The 22,551-nt window shown below is 57.1% G+C and overlaps 1 protein-coding gene across 2 annotated transcripts; it reads right to left on the reverse strand.

Moving 5' to 3' along the window:
- Nucleotides 1-6: 6 nt before the first annotated feature.
- On the reverse strand, nt 7-22,241 carry KRT80 (keratin 80). 2 transcript variants are annotated; one of them, XM_047786681.1, is made up of 9 exons: nt 21,542-22,238; nt 15,612-15,820; nt 10,040-10,100; nt 9,691-9,786; nt 3,228-3,392; nt 2,622-2,747; nt 1,770-1,990; nt 1,254-1,309; nt 7-1,119 (listed from the first exon to the last, which is right to left on the reverse strand). In XM_047786681.1, exons 1-9 carry the CDS (start codon nt 21,839-21,841, stop codon nt 995-997), a joined length of 1,359 nt encoding a protein of 452 aa, XP_047642637.1. In that variant the 5' UTR covers nt 21,842-22,238; the 3' UTR covers nt 7-994. The 2 variants fall into 2 exon arrangements, with proteins under 2 accessions (XP_047642637.1, XP_047642638.1); XM_047786682.1 differs by having other exon boundaries at nt 1,027-1,154; nt 21,542-22,241.
- Nucleotides 22,242-22,551: the final 310 nt, after the last annotated feature.

A 22,551-nucleotide genomic window follows, 5' to 3' on the forward strand; every position in this document is an offset into this window, starting at 1 on the left:
TGAGCGAGGCCAGGGATCAAACCTGAGATTTCATGGATACTAGTCGGGTTCGTTGCTGCTGAGCCACAACAGGAACTTCCCAAGCCAGGTTTGAGGCTGGGAAACCCCTGGGCAGGAGAGCTCAGATCCCAGGCAAGGTGTTGAACCCCAGGCAGCAAGGAGGAGAGAGGGGGACCTGGTTTGGTCTCTGGCTGTCATCTGACTCCCCAAGCCCCTAGGGAGTTGGTTATGGCAAGAACAGCTTCTAGAGAAGGTGCTGGGAGCTGGCTGGGCAGGCTGTCCAGTTCTGACTGTGACCTGCTGGGACGGACTCACAGGAGGAGGGAAGGGGCACAGGGGTCTGGGGTGAGCTCAGAGTTCTGAGCTCAGGTCCCAAACACCCAGGGCACCTCCTCCCCTCGCTCCCTAATACTGTCAGTTTCTGGGGAGCCCAGGTGGTGCAGGAAAGCCGGGGGTCCTCAGCACCCAGCCTCTCCAGGAACTCCAGATACAGAAGGGTGCCCACGCAGTCCCCATCAGCCCCTGGTCTGTGGCTGGCTGGGGCTGGGTCAACAAGGGCGCCTGCCTCCATTCCGAGGCAGATGCAAGCCAAGGCTTGAGATGTGCGTTTAGGGCAAGCGCTGGGCAAAGGGTCAAGGAACCCCGGTCGGAGCCCTCTGCTGGGGGAGGAACCTCAGAGGAGCCGGAAGGTGGAGGCAAATGGACCCCCTTTCCAGGTTACCCATTCAGGAAAACCTCTGGCCGGAGGGTGGAAGGACAGGGCGGTGAGATATTGATACGGAGCTGAGTGACTCTGAAGAGCTGGCGACAATCCTGTCCCATCCCTGGCAACCCGCAAAAAAGCAGTCACTGTTTTCAAGACTCCTCTTTTCAGTTCAGGATCGGGTTTGCCTCCCTTGCCAATCTAGAGGCTCCAAGCCGCTTTGCTGAGTCTAGCTTAAGTCCCTCCTGCTGCCGGGAGTGAGCTGGGGCTCCTGGGATCCAGGCAGCAGCTTTACTCGGAGACCTCTGACTCCTGTGAGAGGAATTTCTCTGACATTTCGGTGATTTTGATCACGGGGCCCTTTCTGTTCTTCCTTCTCCGGGAGGGGGCTCTGGAGAGGCCGGACTTGGTGGTGGCTACAGGGAACACAAGGGGTGGGGCAGGGAAGGGGCTGGAGGTTTGGGAGCCATTTAAATGATGCCTTTAGGGCCATGCTCCCCGCCCCCTGCCTCCCCCTCCCACTGTGGTCTGTTGGGGCAGGCAGGCTCACCGGTTCTGGATCTGGACTTCACAGCGCTGACCATGGTGGCTGGGGGCAAGTCCATCCTGGGGGAGGAGGAAATGGTGGGGCGTGAAGGGAGCCTGTGGCTTAAGCTCCCCTGAGACCGGGGACCCGGGGACTGGCAGGTGGAGGGCAACTTTTGGCTGTCATTTCCTGCCTTGCTGTGTGACCCTGGCTAGCCAGCTTGTCCTCTCTGGGTTCTGCCCTTCTCCCCTACATGAATGGCCATCATTTACGAGGCACTTATTTGTGACAGGCATTTGCATGCAGGATCAAGTCGCGCCACAGGTGGGCTATGCTAATGATCAGTCCATTTTCCAGACAGGAAAACTGAGAACTGAAGGAATTGGACGGAGGTCCCAGTCTCGTACGTGGCGGAGCGAGACAGGAGCCCAGCCTGCCAGGCTCACGGTGTCATGCCAGAGGGGGAGGGCTGTTTTCTATGGGGCTGGTCCTCCGGTCCTCCCTCTCCCCCAGCCCCACCCTGCCCACTCTGCCCCTCACCGGCTCTCCTCGCCCTCCACCAGCTTGCGGTAGGTGGCGATCTCCACGTCCAGGGCCAGCTTGACATTCATCAGCTCCTGGTACTCGCGCAGCTGCTGCGCCATGTCCTTCTTGGCCCGCTGCAGGGCGTCCTCCAGCTGGGCCAGCTTGGCCTTGGCGTCCTGGAAGGCCAGCTCTCCCTGCTCCTCCGCTGCCTTGATGTTTTCCTCCAGTTTCAGGCACTGCAGCCAGGAGGGGAGAGGAAAGGGGTCAGTGAGCCGACGTGGGCGGGGGAGGGCCGGCCAGGGCTTGGGGGTGGGGGTGGGGTGTGTGTGGGAGGGAGGGCTAAGCCAGGGCATTCCTGCGTGGGGTAATGAGTTGCACTGCAGCAAGAGGGAATTCAGTTAGACCTAAGGAGACCCTTTCCTAAGGCCTCCAAAGAGAGATGTCTGACAAGCCCCCAGAGGACCCTGTCCCAGCTGTCTGTACAGGGTGGCACTTCTCTGATGGCGCAGCCTGGCTGGAAGCTGGGACTTACTTAGGCCTCCCTTCCCTTCTCTCTATATAGTGGGAGCGGGACCTGGGGCGGGGGTTGGGGGGGAGGCAGTGGGCTCCGGGTGTATGTAGTGGAGCTCCCTAACAGTCCCAGCCACTTTCAAGTGCAAAGCTTATGTGATCCTCAGAGCCATCTTAGGGGGAAAGAAGAGGCAACTGAGGCACAGGGCTGCTCAGTGACCTGCCCAAGGGTCACTCAGCCAGGGCTTGCATGGATGCCTCAGGTGTGAGCACGCGTGCATGTGTGTGAGTGTGGCAGAGTGTGAGTGCCGCGCTCCTCCCTGCTCCACCCCCCGGGTGGGTCCTCCAGACACTCACGTGGCTCTTGATGGAGAGAATCTGGGATCGGAGCTTCTGGATGCGCACGTTGAGGTCAGCGATCTCTCTGCGGCTGCTCTGGAGGCTGTTCCCCAACTTGGCTGAGCAGGCGGCCCGCTCCTCCAGCTGGAGGGCATGGAGGAGGGAGTCGTGAGGGCCAGCTCCCTGTGTCCCCCCTAGCACCCCTGGCTTCTTGTCCTTCCGTTTTCCTCAAACCCCAGCCCTGCCTCCTCCTCTGGGGCCCACCACTCCCAGGCCACCAGCCCCCTCCTCCCCTCCTGCTCCCACCTCGTCTGTCTCTGGATGGCCTCTCTGGCTGCCCCTAGACTGAGCCCCACAGGCCATGCCCACACCTGGCCTGGTGCTACTGGGTGGCAGCATCCCTGTGAGCCTCTGAAGGGTGCAGACTGCGGGCTTTCCCCTGTACCGTCGCCCCAGGGGCCTGGTGCAGCGCTTTCTGCCTGGGAGCTCAGGGCTCGTCCTTTCTCTCGGTCTCCCCATCCCTGTCTCCCAGAATCTCAGCCGCCAGGGCTGCCGGCAGCCTCAGCTGGTGCAGCGCCCCCTGTGCTGGCTGTGTCTTCCCAGCCTGCCCGGCCAGCCCAGAACCTGGCTCCGGGAGTACGCCTCTGCTTCCTCCAGGCTGCGAGCCGCGATGGCATCATACTGGGCCTTCACCTCCTCCACGATGCCGCTCAGGTCGAGGTGGCAGCGGCTGTCCATGCCCACGGTCACCGACACATCCTTCACTTGGGCTGCCAGGTCCTTCAGCTCCTGGTAGGACACAGACTTGGGAGGCTCAGGGCTGGTGGGGGGTACCTCAGCTGCCATTGTCCCCGTAGTCCCTCCATCCCCCTGGTGACTCTCTGTTTCCTCTGATCCCTGAGCGAGGACAGGGATCGAACCCGCATCCTCATGGATACTTGTCGGATTCATTTCTGCTGCGCCACAAGGGGAACTCCTGAGTGCTGGTGTTTAACATGCTCCTCTGGCCCGTGTGTTTCCCCAAAAGTGGCAGTGGGCTCTGCATCAACTCAGATCCAGGCCTAATCAGATCCAGATTCTGTTTTTGGTTCCTGACCACTTTCCGATCTTGGTTCCCGACTTTGCACCCCCTTCCTGAGCTCCACCTGTCTTTACGCTCGGGCAGGTGCTGGCTGGACCTCTGGAGTCTGTACCTGCAGAGGCCACTACCTGTGCCCTGCAGCTTGTATCTCTGTGGCTGTAGACTGTGGGATGGGGCAGGTCAGCTAGAGCCACATGACCAGCTGCCGGGCCACTGAGGAGGGTCGCCACCCCCCCTAACCCCCCTCCGTCCCCCACCACCCTGCCCCATCTGTTCGCCCCTGTCTGAACCTGCTTCCTAAGCATCCCTGGTGATAAGAATCGCCTCCTGGAACAGGAAGCCTGGGCAGCAGCAGGCAAACCTGTCTCTACCCTGGAGCTGGGGGGACTCTGCTTGGTGGCCAGCAGCCCTTTAAGGGGTTTCCTGATAAAGGGTTTTAGTTGCTCTTCAAATGAACTTAGAGATCTTTGAGCAAAGACAGGGGGAGGCCCCAGCCTGTGCAAGGAGAAGGGTGATGGTGCCTACAGACTCAGGCTGCACCTCTGCTGGCCCTGGGGTCATCACTGGAGAGTGACATTTCCCAAATGGAACCAACATCCCAGCCAGGGCTTGGCTGCAGACAGTGTCAGAGCTTGCAGCTTGGGGCTTCCTTGATCACCATGTTGTGGGGGTTGGTGGGCTTGGGGTGCTTCAGATAAAGCTCTCCAGGGGGCACTTCTCACCCAGGCCTAGGGTGACATTTGTTATGGGCCAGGGGACAGCCAGGGCACTGTCAGAACACAGGGCACCCCTGAGGCAAAAGCGGGGACGAAACCTGGCTGATGGGGCAGCCTCAGGTCCTTTCTGGAAAGAGGCAGAGGAAGCATGAGCATGGTGAACAGAAGCATGAAACGGAGGGTTTAGAAAACCTGCACCTTCAGACACGCCGGGTCCCCGCCGGGCTGCAGAGGGCATGACAATGCTGGCTTGTGCACGTGGGAAATGCCACGTGGGATGGGCTCCTGGAGAGATGTGCACCTCCAGCTTGGCAAGAATTAAGCCGAGGTACAGGTTAGAGCTTCTCTTAGGAGCCAGAGTCTGAGGAGGCTGCCAGGTGTGTGACCACCCTCACTGTGGGACCCCGGGTCAGCGAAGATGCTGACGACTCTGAGAGTAAAATCTCTACTCAGTAAAATCTAGTGCTTAATGGCACTGGGCTCTGAATAATACCACCGCCTCTTACTAGCTGGGTAACCCTGGTCAAGTCGTTAACTGTAGCCAAGCCTCAGTTTTCCTATTGGTAAAATGGGTATAGTTATAGAACTGAAAACAACTAACACTTATTAAATACTTAACCATGTGCCAGACACTCTTGTCAGTGCTTTAGAATATGTGGGCAAGATAAGTGCTCCCAGCCGGCCAGTGAGCTCGGGCTGTTATTCTCCCCATTTCACAGACAGGGACATTGAGGCATAAAGAGCTAAAGGAACCTGCTTAAGTTCACATAATTACCGTGCCAAGATTCAAATCCAAGCTGCTCTAAAGTCCATGCTCTCTTAGTTATAATATCCCTACTTTAGAGGTTTATTGGGAAGATTAAGTGGGATTACATCTGGAAAGCACTCAGCCCAGAGCCTGGAAAATTGTACACAACAGCTAAGGAAGCTACTGTTGTGGCTGGTAAAGGCAATGGAGCCAGAATGAAGTGTCCAGGGCCAGAGCAGCCACTGGAGACACCACGAAGGCAGGCGCCAAAGCAGCTCAGACATGCCAGGTCCTCTTTGCAGGAATCAGCATCCTGGGAGTTATGCCTGGCTGCAGGGGGTTGTCAGTGGATTCTGTAGCTAATGTCCCTGGGAGCAGGGTTTATGTATGGGTGGAGCGGTGGCATTCTGGCTGGACGCAGCCCGGACCAAGTGCACTTGGGAGCTGGTCTGTATTTGGGAAGCTGAGGGGGAATGGGAGCCCCGGGGGCCACTTACCAGCCCGTGTCCCGGGAGCTGAGGAGCAAGGGGGTTGCCTGGGAGGCTACAGTGTGTAGATGAGGCCCTGAGCACCTCTGGCCATTGACTTCTTCTTCTTCTTCTTCTTTTTTTTTTTTTTTTTTTTGGTCTTTTGCCTTTTCTAGGGCTGTACCCGCAGCATATGGAGGTTCCCAGGCTAGGGGTGTAATCAGAGTTGTTGCTGCCAGCCGACGCCAGAGCCATAGCAATGCCAGATCCGAGCTGAGTCTGTGACCTATACCACAGCTCATGACAATGCTGGATTGTTAACCCACTGAGCAAAGCCAGGGATCGAACCCGCAACCTTACGGTTCCTAGTCAGATTCATTTCTGCTGTGCCATGACAGGAACTCCCTGGCCATTGACTTCTGAGAATGGCTTTCTATAACTTATCCTGGACCGTGCGTGTGCGTGTGCGTGTGCGTGTGCGTGTGTGTGTGTGTGTGTGTCTTGGGAGAGGGGAAGGCTGTTTCCTGGGACACTAGGGTGGGCCTATAGAGCAGTGCTTTTCTGGTATCTGCTCCAAATTGAAACCAGTGTCCAGCCGTCCTGGGGCTGCTCACCTTCCACCATGTTTTCATTCCACCTGAAGGGGCCGTGGCTGGACCTTCCTTTGCCTGGACCTGCTCTGTCTGATGTTGCAGCCACTATTCCTATGTGGTCGTGAATACTCGAAATGTGGCCAGTCAGAACTGAGATGAGCTGGAGGTGTGAAATACACACCAGATTTTGACGACTTGGAATGAGAAAAAGATGTGAAATAACCCATTCATTTTTTTATATTGATTACATACCCATATTTTGTCTCTTTTGGGCTAAGTGGGATATATTAAAATTATTTTTTCTGTTTCTTTGCTTTTTTTAAAAATGTGGCTGCTAGAAAACTTCCAATTACCTACGTGGCTTGAATTTTCCTTCCTTCCTCCCCTCCCTCCTTCATCTCTTCCCTCCTCCCTTCCTTCCCTCCTTTCTCTTTTTAGGGCCACACCTGCTGTATGTGGAAGTTTGCAGGCGAGGGGTTGAATCGGAGCTGCAGCTGCCGGCTTACACCACAGCCACAGCAATGCTGGATCTGAGCCGTGTCCTCGACCTACACCACAACCCATGACAATGCCGGATCCTTAACTCACGGAGCGATGCCAGGGATCGAACCTGCATCCTCATGGAAACTAGTCGGGTGTGTAACCCGCTGCGCCACAACAGGAACTCCCTGAATTATTTTTTTACTAGGCAGTGTTGGCTTAGAGACCCACTGGTGTGGGGAATCTTTTTAGCAAGGGATCAGCGTTGCCGTCTCAGCCTGTGGAGGTACATGGAGAGAGACCTGAACTTTATTGCCTGACACCACCTTGCCACCTCTCTGCCTCCCAAAACAATAATAACTATTATTATGTATAATATGTAATAATAATGCAATACATTATTACATAGAATGTATTTTAATGTATTAATATATTTTAATATGGCATATAACATATTATCATGTTATATACCATATTAAACATAGCGTATACATGTTTAATATGGTATATGTTATAGTATTAAACAGTATATATATGTTTAATATGGTATATAACATAATATGTATAATATATAATATATATATACACACATACTATATACATGCATATATAAATACATATCATAACATATTTTATATATTATGCATACTATACATGTATGTGTATATACTATAATACTTACGTATATGTGTATATACCATCATATATACATATAGTGTGTGTGTGTGTGTGTGTGTGTGTGTGTGTGTACAAAGTAAATGCACTGAGCACCTCCTGCATTCACTGTGGCCCCTTCTCCACAGCGGTCCCCCCACAGCACAAACGCACCTTCACCCTGCCTGCAGCAGCAGCCACCCCTCGTCCCTACCATGGGCTGCCCATCATGCTTAGAATAAGGGCCATGCTCCATCCAGGGCCCCAGGCCTTGCCCGGGCTGGTCCTTCACTCGCTTAGGCCTCCTCTGAGCCACCCCTCTGGCTGGGGGCTGACGCTTCCCCTCCCTCTGGCCCTAGGGCATCACCTGGTTTCTTTGCATGCCAGTGACGTTGCACTCTCCAAAGTGATCTTATCCAGATATGCGTCTACCAGCCTGTTACCTGCCCCTCTGAGCCGAGTTGTGCCCTCCTGAGAGCAGGGGCTTTGCTCGTTGCTGTGATATCAGTTTCAACACACTTATCAGTGAATGAATGGATTTCTCCCATCATAACCCGACGAGTCTGCTACTCTCACTCCCCTCATTTTACAGATGAGGAAAATAAGGTGCAAAGAGGAGAAATAACTTGTTCCAAGTCACAGAAATGTTGAAAAAAAAAAAAAAAAGGTAGAGTTGGGAAGGGGGCCCTCCGGCTGGTAAGTCTGGATGGAGTCCCCAGCCTGGCTGTTGGGACGGAGGTCCGGAAGTTTGGCGGGTGTGCCTCCAGCAACGCTCAGGTATATGGCTGGTTATGCCCCGTCTTCCTCAGCTACGTTTCCACACCTAGAGGGCCTCCACCTGGCCCTGGGCTCGCTGAGATGTGGGTGAGCAGGGTGGACTAGACGCTCTGAAACATGGGCCCTGCTGATGTCTGCCTCATCCGCTACCCCAGCCACTTAGTGGGCATGGTGGCCTGGTCAGCCCTGGCTTGGCCAGGCTGTGGGGAACTATGCCAGGGACAGGAAGCATTTTGGGTGGTCTGCCCACAAGGGCTGCCTCCCTGCCGTGGGCAAGGGTGGTGAGGCTTTCTCTGCTCTGCTGCCTCCCATGGCCTCAGACAAGTCTCAGCCCATGCAAGCCCCGGCTGAGAAAGCAGTGAGGCCCACGTGCCACCACGAGGCCCAATCTCCCTCGCCACGGGACAAGGCCATGAAGCTGGGGTCAGCAGCCCTTTCCGACTGCGGCAGTGCCTTTGATCCCTGCTCTGCCCTGGGCTGCATTGCCATAGCTTGGCACCAGCGGTTTGTAGCACCCAGGCTGCCAAGCCCTGTCATTCCCAACAATGGTCCTGCCTGCTCATAGCTGAATCAAAGCATCACCCCTATCAGGTCCTCAGCCTTAAACAGAGGATACAAAGTGGGGAACACATGCCCAAAGGATGCTCAGCAGGCAGAGTGGTAGGGCCCATCTACAGGGCCCATCTGCAGTGGGACAGGCCTTGCTGGGCCACTGACCGCCCCCAGGCTCAGCTGAAAACTTAGGGACAAATGAGAATGTGTCAGAGGCGCCTCTGTCTGCATTTACTGGGTCATTTTTGTGCAGCAGAAGCTAGTACGATCTTGGAACCACAGAATCTGACTACAGATCTTCCCTGCCAGGCCCCACATGGCAGAGGGTGCAGTGCAAGTCCCCCAGAGCTAGAACCGTGGGTGCCTGTGATTTAGGTTGCAAGGTTGAGAGAGAGAGAGAGATTAGTTCAGTAAGAATGGCCATTCAGGGCCCCTTGGTTTCCTGCTCTGAGGCCACCTCCTGACGCTTCCCTGGATGTCCTAGTCTCCTGCACGCTCTCAGGGCTCCAACACACATGAAGGCAGGGCTCTCCCTGAGACAGGCCTTGTGGGCATCTGCCACCTCCATGAAATGAGTGATGAGGGTCTGTGTCAAATTATTAGTATTATTGCTATTTTGCTTTTTAGGGCCGCACCTATGGCACATGGATGTTCCCAGGCTAGGGGCTGAGTCAGAGCTGCAGCTGCCCGCCTAATGCCACAGCTCCAGCAACGTCAGATTTGAGCGGAGCTCACCCCAACACCGGATCCTCTAGCCCCCTGAGCAAGGCCGGGGATTGAACCCATATCCTCGTGGATATTAGTCGGGTTCTTAACACGCTGAGCCACAATGGGAACTCCTATGTCAGATTACAGACAGCTGCACCAAGGCGTTCAGGAAAGCATTAACCTCTGTGGTGGGAAACAGTGAGTCCTGCCGAAGTTTCCACACCCCACCGGATGCCTTTGCCTCCCCTGCATCCTTGGCCCATGGACCAGTTTGTTCTTGGCTCCGTGGGACCCTGACCCCGAATTCTCACCTGCTCATAGATACTTTTCATCAGCTCCACAAAGCTCTGCAGGTCTTTTAACTTGGTCTCTAGTTCCGTCCTTCGAAGACACTCTGTATCCAGGTCCTGGGGGTGGGAGCAGCGGTGAATGATGGGAGAGGGAATGGAGGCGGTCCCGAAGCAGGGGTAGGGGGGTGGGGGGTGCTTTGCTTCCTGGGTGACATGGGGGTGATCCCCAGAGGAGACCTGGCTCAGAACCTGGGAGGAGAAGCAGGGTGGGGACAGGTACGTATCTCCCTGCCTATGGTCCTGGGGCTCAGCCTGGGGATCCCGAGAGAAAGAGGGCAGAAGGAGCCCCTGGGGCAGGCTGGGCAGCTACCTTCTTCAGCTGGACGAAGGTGAACTCCAGGTCTGTGCGCTTGGAGATCTCATCCTCATACCTGGGAGATGGGGAGAAGGGGAGAGACACACAGAGAGAGGCTGCTCAGCTGGATGTGGTGGGACTTGGCAAGGGGTCATAGAGCCCAGAGCCTCTGCAGTTGTATTTGTGCCTTGCGCCACTTAGGAAAAAAGGAGCCCCTTCATTTAGATGAACGCAGTCCTCTGTCTCTATGACACCACCCTTCTGCCTGTGACAGAGCCCCTGGCACTGGCTCTGGGGAAGCAGACATTCCACTCCCCCTGCTGCCTCCTTCCCGATGATCAGCCATTCCTCTCCCACTGGCATTTGCCTCTTTCCTGGCTCCACTCCACATTCACCTCCTCCAGGAAGCCTCTCCTGATTGTGCAGCCTTTTCACCCGGATATTGGTTCCTTCATCTTTCCCCGCCATCTCCTCCTCTGAGAGCCTCTGTTTCAAACAAGCTGTGCCTTTGGTTGCGTCTGTTCTGAGCATCTTGCTGACACGTCATCCTCTCCAAACCCCTCCCTTCCCCGCAGCCTTATCCTTCTTCCCTCTGCTTTGTTAGACAGTAGGACACCGTGTCCTCTTCCTTCGAGAGGGAGAACAGGAAGAGCATAGACGGTGCAGTTAGATGGGCCCCCGCTGTATTTGGTAACTCCACCCCCTCCCTTATCTAGCTGTGTGCTTGGGCGCTGGAAGTCCACCCCTGTTGCGATGACAGATGGGCACGGTTAGCACTCCACAAAGGTGGGTTCCCTCTCTTCTCAGATGTGCCTCCTTCTTACTCAAGTCCACCTCGTGTTGGGAACACAGACTGTTGGGTGGGGAGAGGGCATCTCTGGATCCCTGATCTTACCCTCTTGGCTCCCTCCGTAGGTGTCTGCCCGCTGCCCGCTCCCATCTGAAGCCTAGCCTGCGCCAGTGGATGTGGGATTCTGTGGCTTCCTGTTTGCTCCCCTCCTCTCCAGGGAATGCCTGAATCACCAGCAGCTCTAATTACAGCCGCCTGCCTGCCCCGGTTGATATCACAGATGGGGCAGCGTCTCCCATGGTCCACGTCAGCCAGCTGGACCTGCCACCCTCCTTTTCCACCAGCTTACCCAAGGGCTGAGGGGAGCAGACCCCAGGGCTGAGAGCCTGCAGGGCACCTGGGTCTCTGAAACTCAGTGTGCAGGGCACACACTCTCCCTGGCCACTGCCTCGGCTCCTGAGAGTCTGTGAGGGGCTCCGAGAATGCAGTGACCTGGGGGAGAGGCAGGGTGGCCAGGGAGACTGTTCTGCAATCTGGGGCCTCCAGGGCGAACAAAATGCCCAAGAAGCTTGCACTCTCTCCTGTGACTATCAGAGCCCCCAGCCAAGGATGTGCTGTGGATCCCATTTCACAGATGAGGAAATGGAGGCTCAGAGGAAGGCTTGGAAGCTAGTGTAGTGTCATCAGGCTTCAGAGCCAGATTATTTGGGCTTCATTCCTGGCTTTCTTGCTAGCTGTGTGACCTTGGATAGGCTACTGATGTGTGCCTCTGTCACGATGTCATGATAACAGTGATGCCCCCCCTTTGTCTTTTTAGGGCTGAATCTGTGGCATATGGAAGTTTCCAGGCTAGGGGTCAAATCAGAGCTGCAGCTACCAGCCTGAACCACAGCCACGGCAACGCAGGATCCGAGCCGCGTCTGTAGCCTACACCACAGCTCATGGCAACTCAGGATCGTTAACCCACTAAGTGAGGCCAGGAATAGAACCCGCATCCTCATGGATCCTAGTCGGGTTTGTTGTCCCTGAGCTACGATGGGAACTCCAATAGCAATGTCTCGAGGATTAAATAAGTTAATACATAGAGTGTTTACAACAGTGCTGGGCACCCATTAAAGCGCTTGCTATTATTATTATCTGAGCTCAGTTCTCTCCAACCCCAGGCCTTGGCCCTTAGCCCCTCTGTCTCAGCATTTCCAGAAAGAAACTGTGGGGGAAGCCTCATTGCAGAGTGAGCAGGCAGTTCTTGCACGACCTTCACAAATCCTCAGGGCTGGGCTGACTCGAACTGGCCTCCCTCTGGAATTTGGGGTCCTCTGAAAAATTCTCTGCCTTGGGGACAGGGGTCTGTGGAGCCCTGAGTTGAGAAGCTTCCACTTATGGCCACCCCACGCAAGCCCCATGCCCAACCTCTCCCCTTCTCCCCCTCCTCTGGCCAGCAGAGTTTCGCCTGCCTGGACGCAGGACCCTGGGGAGAGCTGTCTAGCGGGGGGGCCCTCTGAGGCACCAAACCTCCTCACTCCCACCGCCCTTCCCAGGCTTTTGTGCAGTCATCCCTTCTCCCTTCTCATCAACTCCCCTGCAATTCCATCCCAATTCCCCTCCTTAACCAGATGCCCTTGTGCAGTGAACAGCTTGCACAATTGTACTTGGCATTCTGCATTTGCTGTGTGGCCTCAGGCAAGTGGCTTCCCCTTGCTGGGCCTCTGCGTCATCCTTAGTCAATGGAAGGGTTAGCTAGCCAATCCTTAGGGTCCCTGCTGCATCAAGGCTTTTGGAGGTCTCCATTGATAGGCTTATGGGGTGCCATCTCCCCCCATTGCACCCCCAATCCCCTGCCATTCTGCCAGCCATTAGCTCCCAAACACGTTCTCAGCCCTTTTCAGCTTGTCACCCCCGTACCCCCGCACGGCGCCCCCCCCCCAACTTGTTTTTATTCAGGAGTGAAGCTGATCTCATTGGCCTTGTACAAGCGGGGCACATCCCTCCCTGCCAGGGCTTGGCCTGGCACCTTCTGGCTTCTAGGGGCCCCAGGCTTTGCACAGCCAGGCTACAGCTTCCCTGGCTTTAGCCTGCAGACCCAGAGACCCTCCAGCCTCACCTCCTCCAACACGGATGGGTCCCTAACCCAGAGAGAGAGGAAGAGAGGCCCTGAGATCCTATGGTAAAATCAGGCAGCAGATGGAAACCAGGCAGCAGGCCAAATGAGGGGGCTGAGCCAGATTAAAACAACAAGGAGTGTTTGTATAGCGCTTCCAGTTACAAAGTGCCTCCCTGGATGTGATCTGGCTGCTCTCACGGAAGCAGCCTTACACGGTAGCTGGCGAGGTTAGGGATGGGGCTCAGGACACACGGCTGTGTGACTGAGGACAAGCCTCTGCCCTCTCTGGGCCTCTCTTTCCTTCCATCGAAGGAGGACCCAAGTCCCCATCCAGCTCTGCCATTCTCTGAGCCTTTGCGGGCAAAGACCGTGGGCACCGGGGTCCTGGCATGATTTCTTTTGTTGCTGTCAGAAAGGGCAGGGTCCCTGAGTGTTTCTCTAGGACTGGGAGGGTAGGGCTGGGGCAGAGGTGGCCTCCAGGTCAGGGCGGGGCCCAGCCACGAGGACCAGCCCAGGCCAGGGCTGCCGATCATGCCAGTTGGCTGGGAAATTCTAGCCAGATCCATGCACAGATGAAGAAACTGAGGTCCCTGGAATGGGAGAGCGTCCGCCCCTCTGAATGTGGTCTGAGCAGGGGGCGCCTATGCGCAGAGGCAGTGAGCGAGCCACAGCCATAGCCCAGGTCCCTGGCCTCCTGATGGGCTGCCTGGAGACTCGAGCCTCCCCTCATATCACAGGGCTGGGGTGTGGCTCAAGCACCGCAGGAGGAGGATGGGGATTCCACCATACCCTGTCCTTCCCTCACCCTGGCTGGGGGCCCCTTACAGGGAAACTGGCCTCTCTGCTCCGCCCAGCCTCCCTGTCTTTGAAGCCCTGGCCAGTGTCTGGTCAGAGAGGGCCACCTCTCCTTTTAGCTACTGGTAACTGGTCTGCCTTCCTAGATTGGGCGGTTCAGGGAGTTCTCGTTGTGGCTCAGTGGTAATGAACCCGACTAGCATCCATGAGGACACAGGTTCGATCCTTGGCCTTGCTCAGTGGGTTAAGGATCTGGCGTTGCCGTGAGCTGTGGTGTAGGTGGCAGATGCAGCTCAGATCCTGCGTGGCTGTGGCGGGGATGTAGGCCGGCAGCTGTAGCTCCGATTCGACCCCTGGCCTGGGAACTTCCATATGTTGTGAGTGCAGCCCTAAAAAGACCAAAAAAAAAAAAAAAAGGCACATTTGTAGATTGGTCAGTTCAGCTCAGCAAACCTGAATCAAGGACCACTGTGTGCTGGGCACTCAGCCTTCCAGGGGACAAGGGAGTGGCCATTTATAATCGCCGGGCACCACACTGAAGTCTCACACCAGCCTTAGCTTGGTCACAGCCATCACGGTTCCCACTCCATATGGAAGGAAACTGAAGCTGGCGTGGGAAGCACCTTGCCTGAGGCCATGGAGCTAGTGAGGGGTGTGGGCGGGGCATAATCCCCTTGCACAGGGGCCAAGTCATGCCTGAGCCTGGGCCATCCTTCCTTCTAGCTGTTTATTCCCCATCTTCCTGTCCCATTAGGTTATGAAAGCATCCTGCACGCTGGAGCTGTGTTTTCCTCTTCTCTCTAGACCCCCCGAGTCCACCACGGAGGTCGTGCACACATTACCTAGAGGGATTGCTTCTTCTTTTTCTTTTTCCTTTTTAGGGCTGCACTTGTGGCATATGGAAGGTCCTGGGCTAGGGGTCGAATTGGAGCAGCAGCTGCTGGCCTGTGCTGATACCGGGTCTGAGCCTTGACCTATGCTGCAGCTTGTGGCTATGCCGGATCCTTAGCCCACTGAGTGAGGTCAGGGATCAAACCTGCATCCTCATGGATACTATGTCGGGTTCTCAAAGTGCTGAGCCACCACGGGAACTCTGGGGGATCGCTTCTTTATGCAAGTAAACCCCATCATTTCTGCCCCCTGCCTATACCCACCCCCTTCCCTTTCCAGCCCATGAGAGATCAAAATCCCATGATACATTCAAAGAAGTAGCTCATCTGTTGTCTGGCTAGTGACTAGTTTCCCATTGTCAGTGGGACCTGTGGGCCAGTACCGCTGGACCAGTGAGGGTCAGTGTGTTTATGGGCACAAGAGGAAGGGGTAGGGGACAGAGGCTGTGACGGTGCCCAGGGCCAGTAAGCAAGCGCGGGGCTTAGCTGTCAGCCACTACAAGACTGACTTCATTGTAAGGGTCACTATTTATTTGAGGGGATAGCTGCAGGTTCACTGCCTTGTTCTCCTAATATTTAGAGTTCTGTGGGCACATTGCAGGTCTTCAATTAGCGTGGAGTAAAAAGAATTGTTCTTTAAAGAAGTTTTGGAGTTCCCATTGTGGTGCAATGGAAACGAATCTGACTAGTAACCATGAGGTTGCAGGTTCGATCCCTGGCCTCGATCAGTGGGTTAAGGATCCTGTGTTGCCGTGAGTTGTGATGTAGGTCACAGATGTGGCTTGGATCCTGCGTTGCTGTGGCTGTGGTGTAGGCTGGCAGCTGTAGCTCCGATTCGACCCCTAGCCTGGGAACCCCCATATGCCGCAAGTGTGGCCCTAAAAACCAAAAAACAAAAAAAGAATTTTCCTCTTCTTCTGGCTTGGGCACCCAGACCTTGTGCCAGAATGCAGGATAGTCCCCACCCTCCTTACAGGCCCACAGCCCCCCCCTCCCCGGGGCGCCCCCTACCTGATCCGAAACTCCTCCACCTTCTCAAGCATCTGCAGCAGGTTGGCCTCCAGCTGGCTTCGTTCCTGGCTCACTTTTCGCAGTTCCTCCTGTAGCCGGCCCTGGTAGTCCTTGTAGAGGTGCCCAAGGTCAAAGGCGGCTGAGTCCTGGCTCTGCAGGAAGCACCAGCGGGTCTCCAGCAGCTGGTTGCGTTGCTCCAGGGCTTGCACCTAGGAGAGCGGGAGAGCTGGGGTTGAGAGGGCCAGGCGTGGCCCAGCCAGCATGGCCCCCCCCCCCCGGGGACTCCACGCAAGTGGCAGCTCATCTGCTCATCTGCTCAGAGCACACCCACTGGGGCCTCGCTCAGCGCCTTCAGATGGCATCTCCAATTACTGATTGTTCACACCGAAGATGGTGAGATAAGGAGGGAATCTGAGAGAGGTGGGGCCAGTTAGCCAAGGTTTCCTGGAGGAAGAGCGGGGCCAAATAGATGGCAGGAGAGGGACTAAGCCGGGAATGTGACATGGGACAGGCTCTCCAGGCCTTCCCCAGGGCTTGGGTGGGAGGTTCCAGGGCACATGGGTGCCAGAGGCCCATCTGCCGCCCACCTCACCAAGTCCGGTCTCATCTTGCCTTGGACACTCAGCAGGGCAGGGCCTGGTTGGTTCTTTAGTGCTAATCCTCCCAACAGCCCTGGACTTGTTGCCTCTCTGAGCCTCGGTTTCCCCAGCTAGAAGTCGGGGGTGATGTCACCCGCCCTGCCTAGCTGTGGAGAGAAGGACCCGGGGATGAGCTTTGGAGCAGTAAGCAGCAAAGACTGCTGCAGTGCGTGCCGGGCCTTCCTCTGTGGCTGGACGTCTTTAACCTGTTAAATCCCCAAACAGCCCGGCAGGGTGGGTATTCTTATCAGCTATACCCTATGGACACTGAAACCTGGCACAGGGAGGCTCAGTACCTTGCCCAAAGGTCACGTGATGAGCAAGTGGCAGGGCCAGGTGTGGAATCCAGGCAGTTTGGGTTTAGAATCTTTGAAACACGGCAACATAGGTCTCCAGGCAGTTTCAGGGTCTCTGTGGGCCCTGGGAACCCAGCCGCCCTTCCAGGACTGGCTTCCGCTTCTGGTTAGGGCCAGGCTTGCCCTGGGGACAAAGATGGGGAGGGCTCTGGGCCCTGTGCTCCTCTCAGATCCTGCGTCCTTCACACTCTCCTGCTCAGACTTCTGCAGGGGCTCCTGCGGTTCCTCCCCCCGACGCCCCTCCTCAGCCACCGGCAGGCTGGCAGGCTGGCAAGGTCCTTCTGGAGTCTTCTCCTTCCCTCCATCCAGTTCAGCCCAGCACAGCCTGCCCCCGCCCCCAGTCCTGTCCAGGCACAGCCCCTCACAGGCATTCACTCTCTTTCGCACCTCCCCTGGCTGGGAGCTCCCCACTTCCCTCTAGTATGTGGCCCTCAGCTTATCTGCTCCTCTTCTGTCCTGTGCTGCCCCCCTCCCTTGCAGACTGAGAGCCATCTGCTCGCCTCTTGGGGTCCCTGCCCCCTTGGTGCCCAGGACAGGGCTAGGCCACTGAGGCAGGAGGGGTGGCTGGGGCCAGGCTCCAAGACAGTGCAGCCTATTATTGTCCTGATGATGTTGGACAACCAGCCTGGTGACATTCCCTGTGACCACAGGCAAGTCGCTGGACCTCCTTCTGTCCACTGCTGGCACCAGCTCCCAGAATCACAGCCTGAAAGAGCCAGAACCACAGCCAGGAGCCACCCCCCTCTTTTTTCCTTCTCTTTCGGCCTCCCCGTGTCATATAGAGTTTCCGCGCCAGGGCTCAGATCTGAGTGGCCGTCAAGACCTAAACCACAGCTGCCATTATGCTGGATCCTTAACCCCCTGTGCCAGGCTGAGGATCAAACCCTTGCCCCAGCGCTCCCAAGATGCTGCGGCTGATCCCATTGGGCTGCAGTGGGAACTCCTAGGAACATTTTGGATCAGCCAGTCTGCATCCTTCATTTACAGAGGAGGAGACGGGGGCCGGGGATGGGGTCGGGGGGTGGGCACGGACTCAGGGAGGTCAGGTGTTTTGTCCAGGGTCACACAGCAACTTGGTCACCAAGCTTCCCAGACAGGCCCATCTGATGCCAGCTGCCGACTCTAGACCTCAAAGTCCTGTTCCTCCTGAATTTGGGTGCCAGTTGTCCCCCCCCCCTCAACTCTGCCCATGTCCACAGGTTTCCTGGGATACCGGTGCCCTGGGAAAGGCACCTTTGGCCCTTGCGGAATACGGGACCGTGGCATTTGTGGGCTATCGTTTCTCTCCTTAACTCCCATTCGTGCTGGTAAATTCTCCTTGAAGACGACTTTAAGCCTACAGTTTGCTGTCATTACAGCCAGACAGGTTCAGTAGGGATGTGGTCAAGAGGGTTTCCGTCCTGCTTGTGTGTGTGAGGGATCGCCGGTGGGGAGCTTGGTTTCTGCTCACTCCACCTGCCTGCGTCTTGATGGGCAGGAGCCCCGTGTTTACACTGAGGGCGGGGTCAGAGGAGAGCTGTGAGGTTCCTCTCTCCACCCACGAGCAACACAAACCCCTTTAGACCAGGAAGTCCTTCCCTCGGTCTAACCTTACGCCCCTAGGCTTTAGTACCTGCCTCCTGGGAGATGGGGCCCTTGGCCAGCCAGTCCAGCCAAGGGGTGCTTGGGGTTGTGGGGGATCCAGGGAAGCCCCTTCCCCCCTGCTGCCCTTGGGGGAGTTGCTTGTTTTTTCAGTGGGTGGGGATGGAAACTCATCCCCCACCCAGAACCTTCCCTGCAGAAAGGTTCCTCCCTCTGGGAACAAAGGCCTCCGGAAGGGGAGGGTGAGGGCGGGAAGTCCTGGCACCCTGTGAGGTGCTAGGTTAACTGCCTCCAACCTATCAAGGCTGCTGAGCACTCTTTCCCTTTCCTCCCCACCTGGCTGACCTCCTCTCCCCGCCCTCTGCTGCCCTGAGATCATTGGCTGACCCCCTGCCCTGAGATCATAGGCAGCGGCTATAGGAGGGCCTCAGAGAGCCAGCCCCTGGTCTACCTGCTTCCCATTTTACAGATGAGGAAACTGAGGCCCAGAAGCACAGAACTAACGGTGACCCAACTCCAGGGGCCTGCAGGATGGGGAGAGATGTACTTTTTGTGGAGGGGACTGAGCAGCCCGGGCTGGGCTGGGACCCCTTCTGAGGAGGGAGGCTGACCGCCTGGGAGACTTCAGGGACCAGCCTGACTGAGGAGTCACGTCCCTGGGGCTTGTGGATCCTATTCCTCAGGTGGGAGGAGGTGTCATCCCCTGCCTCCAGCCAGAACTGGGCTTTACCCAAGGAGCCTCAGGGTCCCTTCACCACCTGGGCTCTGCAGCCTCCTTGGGCGCCCCTGGCAGTCCCTTCTCTTGTCCTAGCTCCATCCCCTCTGGTGCCTGCATGTGAGGGTGACAGGGCCCAGTCAGTGGCCTCTGCTGGGTGTCAGCATGGCCCTCTGCCTGCCTCTCTCCGCCTCCTCTCTTGCTGCTGCGAATTCCCCCCTCCACTGGCATAAGCTCAGGGCTACCCTCAGAGTAGGAATCTGAAGCACAGAGAGGGTAAGTGGCTTTCTTGAGGAAACACAGCCTGCAAGTGGCAGGATCAACACTGCTCCAGCGCCCCCTTGGTGGACTCCTGGGGGGTCTCCCTGTTGCCACCTCCTCCTCAGTGCTCTCTGGTTTCTCTTGGTGCCTCAGAGGGCTTAGAAGAAGATGGGGAGCTGGAGGGCTGCCCGGCCTGTCTCTTCTCTGCCAGGACCCCACCCCCACCCTGGTGACAGCCTCTCATCCTGAGGCCCATGCCTCTCTTTCCAGCTCTGTGATGCACCCCTACCCATGAAGCTCCTCCACCCCTCCCTCCAGCCGGCCCCTCCCCTCTTCTTCGCAGGTGCCTGTGTGGCAGGGACTACCAGGGTTCAAGGGTTCCCTGGGCCAGGTCCATTTATGGGCTTTATAAATGCTTTTTTGAAAATGATGCCATTTGATTCTGACAAGCCCATTACACGGATATATACTGAGGCACGAAGTTAACTAATTTGTCTGAGATTACACAGCGGGTCAGAGGCTGAGACAGGATTCAAACCTCGTGACGCACCTGCAGATTTCATCTCCTTGACCCCTCCCACTTCCACTTGGGTCCTCACAGTCTTTACAAGGAGAGAGGGAGCGACGGTGAACTAACTAACCCATGTTCTCCATTGAGCTGGCAGATCAGCCGGGACTTCTTGGCCTTAAAGCTTCCTGGCATCCCATCCAGAAGAGCACCTGTCTCAAGGCCAAGGCTCGGATTTGAGGGTTGGGAAGTTCCAGTTCTGCTAAGGATCTCAGAGGGCATCGCCCTGGCTCTGGGAACAGGACCCAGACCCCTCCTCCTGTCCTCATGGCAGAGGCACAGGGTGATGTCAACCCTGGCGTTCGGGGAGAAAAGCCACCCGTCCGAGCCAAATGACATAGCTCACGAAGCATTCCTTTTAAGGGATTAAGCTGGGTTTGGAGAGGAGGTGGCTCTGCAGGGACCTGCCTCCCCAGGGCAGCGGGCTATTCTCCGAGGGTGGCCGCCCAGCAGTTCCGGCTCTGTGCAGCCGGCCGGGCCGGTGGTGGGGATGCTCCGCCTCAGAGGACTGTTGTCCTCCGGTTGTCACTTCCTCTCCACACCCCCCAGCCTGGGCATCCCAAGTGTGGGTGCAGGAATGTTGGTGTGGGCACAGGAATGGGGGTGGGGGAAGGGAGGAAGGACTCTCACCTCGGAGACTGCTGGCTTTGGGTCTCATAGACCCAAGTTCAAGTCCAGACTGTACCCTTGCTGGTTGTGTGACCCTGAGCAAGGCACTTCACCTCTGGGCTGCTCCATCTCCCAGCTAGCCACTGCGGGGTGCTGGGCAGTGTGGGCAGAGCCAGGCACAAGCAGATGCTCTGGCCATGTTACTTTCTTCCCTCTGCCCCTCTCTGTGGGTGCCCACCTAGTGGGGGGACACTAGCCACACACAGAGGGACACAGAGGCAGGGAGATCAAAGGGGCAGAGAAGGGGCAGAAGAATGGGGCTCGGGTTTACAGGGAAGGGGCAAGAAGGTTGAGTTTTCCACATCTGTAAAATGGGCATAAAGATGATTTCTTTCTGAAGGTTGAAGGAAATAGGGGTAAATACACAAAGCCCCCAGCACAATTCCTGGCACACGGTAAGCAGTTCGGGAACAGTAGCTGCTACTATCTGACTATTATTCTCCTGCAGGGCGGGGCCGGGTGGAGGGGGGGGAGCCGAGCCAGGAGGTTTCTTGGAGGAGGTGAGTGAGGAGCAGTTTTGGGAGGTGGACAGCACTTTCTCCGAGCTCTTGAAGACCTGTGCCCAGACCAGAGAGTTGGCCATGACAACGGGGTCCAGGAAGTAGGGTGCCGGGGACTTGAATCCTCTCCTGCGGTGGGTACAGGGAGGACTGGCTGGCCACCTGTTTCTGACTTGCAGCATCAGCCCCTCACGTTCCTATCACCTGACAGCCCCAGCGGCACCCTCACTCCGCAGCCTCCTTCTGGGCACCCTGCACGCCCCCTGTCCATTTACCTTGGGGTCTGACTGCAGCCCGGCCTCCTTCAGCTGTTCCTACTTGGGGGCATCCTCTTGGTCACACTCAGAGCCTCTCCCTAGTCCACCCCTGGGGCGGGGAGGCGACCCCAGGCCACGCAGCACACTATTATTCAGACACTCCTCAGGGACCACCCTGGGGTCCCTTTCTCGCCCACATCAGGATGGGGCAGGCACTTGCCGCCGCATCTCCCTGCTCGGAGTTAGCCCGCGGAATTAGCAGTGGCGGCTCCCCATTGGCTGCGGGCGGGGGTGGGGCATGATGCTTCCAGAAATACTGCGCTCAGTCGCCCGCCCAGACCTGCCGGGCCTTAGTTTTGGGGACCCCCCTCCCACTTCTGCTCACCTTGCCAATCAGGGAGGCGAATTTATCGTTGAGGGCTTTCATTTCCTCCTTCTCCTGGTGCTTCTGCTGCTGGATCGCTGGGTCCACCTTGAGGTCCAGGGGTTCCAGCAGGCTGGAGTTCACGGTCACCTTGGGGACGGTGCCAGCCGCCCAGCAGCCTGTGAGGCTGCTGGAGCTGAAGCTCGGCCCGGGGGCCCCGCAGCTGCCCCATCCTGAGGCCTCAGGCCGGGGGCCACCCGCCGGGGTCACCTCACAGCTGCTGCGGCTGCTGAAGCCGACGACACAGGAGCGGCAGGCCATTGCGGGCCCCGGGCCCCGGAGCGGGCAGGGCGCGGGGATGGGTGAGGGAGCCTTTGAGGGGTGGTGGCGGCTGACTCCGGTCGCAGGCAGGGCAGGCTGGGGACTGAGGAGCAGACACCTGTCGCACAGTGCTCATTAGCTCCACGAGGGCGGGACGCCTCCCAGCCCGACCAACCTGTTAGATGATGCGGCTCCCGCCCCTCCCCCGGCACCACGCACCCATCTCCTCCCTGGGCAGGGATCTACCTTGCTGAGGGGGCTGTCACAGGCTTCCCAGCCAAGCCGGGCCTGGCTCCAGGGGAGGGGGGCACAGCTGGGATGGCTGGCTGGGTTGGGGGTGGGAAGGTAGCCTGTGAAAGGGCGGATTCGAGGAGGAAAGAGAGAGAGGAGAGAGAGCGAGAGCTCTGCCTCTCACTGCGACCTCAGTGCATACCTGAAGGCTGACGTAGCTGGGCTTACATACTTCTGGAAAAGATGAGGCAAGCGCAGGCCCGGGGCTCCCGGGTGTAGGGCAGCCGTCCCGGGCGGCGTGCCAGCCTGGCATTGGAAAACAGCGCCTTGACTATTTATTTGCTACCTGCTTATCTTCTCTTCCTCCCGCTCTCCCTGCTTCCTGCCTTTGATCGCTCATTTATGGAGCACCTCCTGTGTGCATCCCACTGCCTCAGAGGCTGGAGAGGAAAGAGATGGTCAAGGCCAAGAGCCCTTGG

Source organism: Phacochoerus africanus, chromosome 7 (genome assembly GCF_016906955.1).
Source record: "Phacochoerus africanus isolate WHEZ1 chromosome 7, ROS_Pafr_v1, whole genome shotgun sequence".
NCBI lineage: Eukaryota > Metazoa > Chordata > Mammalia > Artiodactyla > Suidae > Phacochoerus > Phacochoerus africanus.

Excerpts from the sequence above, each read along its gene's own strand:
- KRT80 (XM_047786681.1), bottom strand. The coding sequence starts at position 21,841 with ATGGCCTGCCGCTCCTGTGTCGTCGGCTTCAGCAGCCGCAGCAGCTGT. Across the intron at positions 15,821-21,541 it reads TCGCCTCCCTGATTGGCAAG|GTGCAAGCCCTGGAGCAACG; the intron begins GTGAGCAGAAGT and ends CCGCTCTCCTAG. Across the intron at positions 1,120-1,253 it reads GAAGTCCAGATCCAGAACCG|CCACCACCAAGTCCGGCCTC; the intron begins GTGAGCCTGCCT and ends TGTTCCCTGTAG.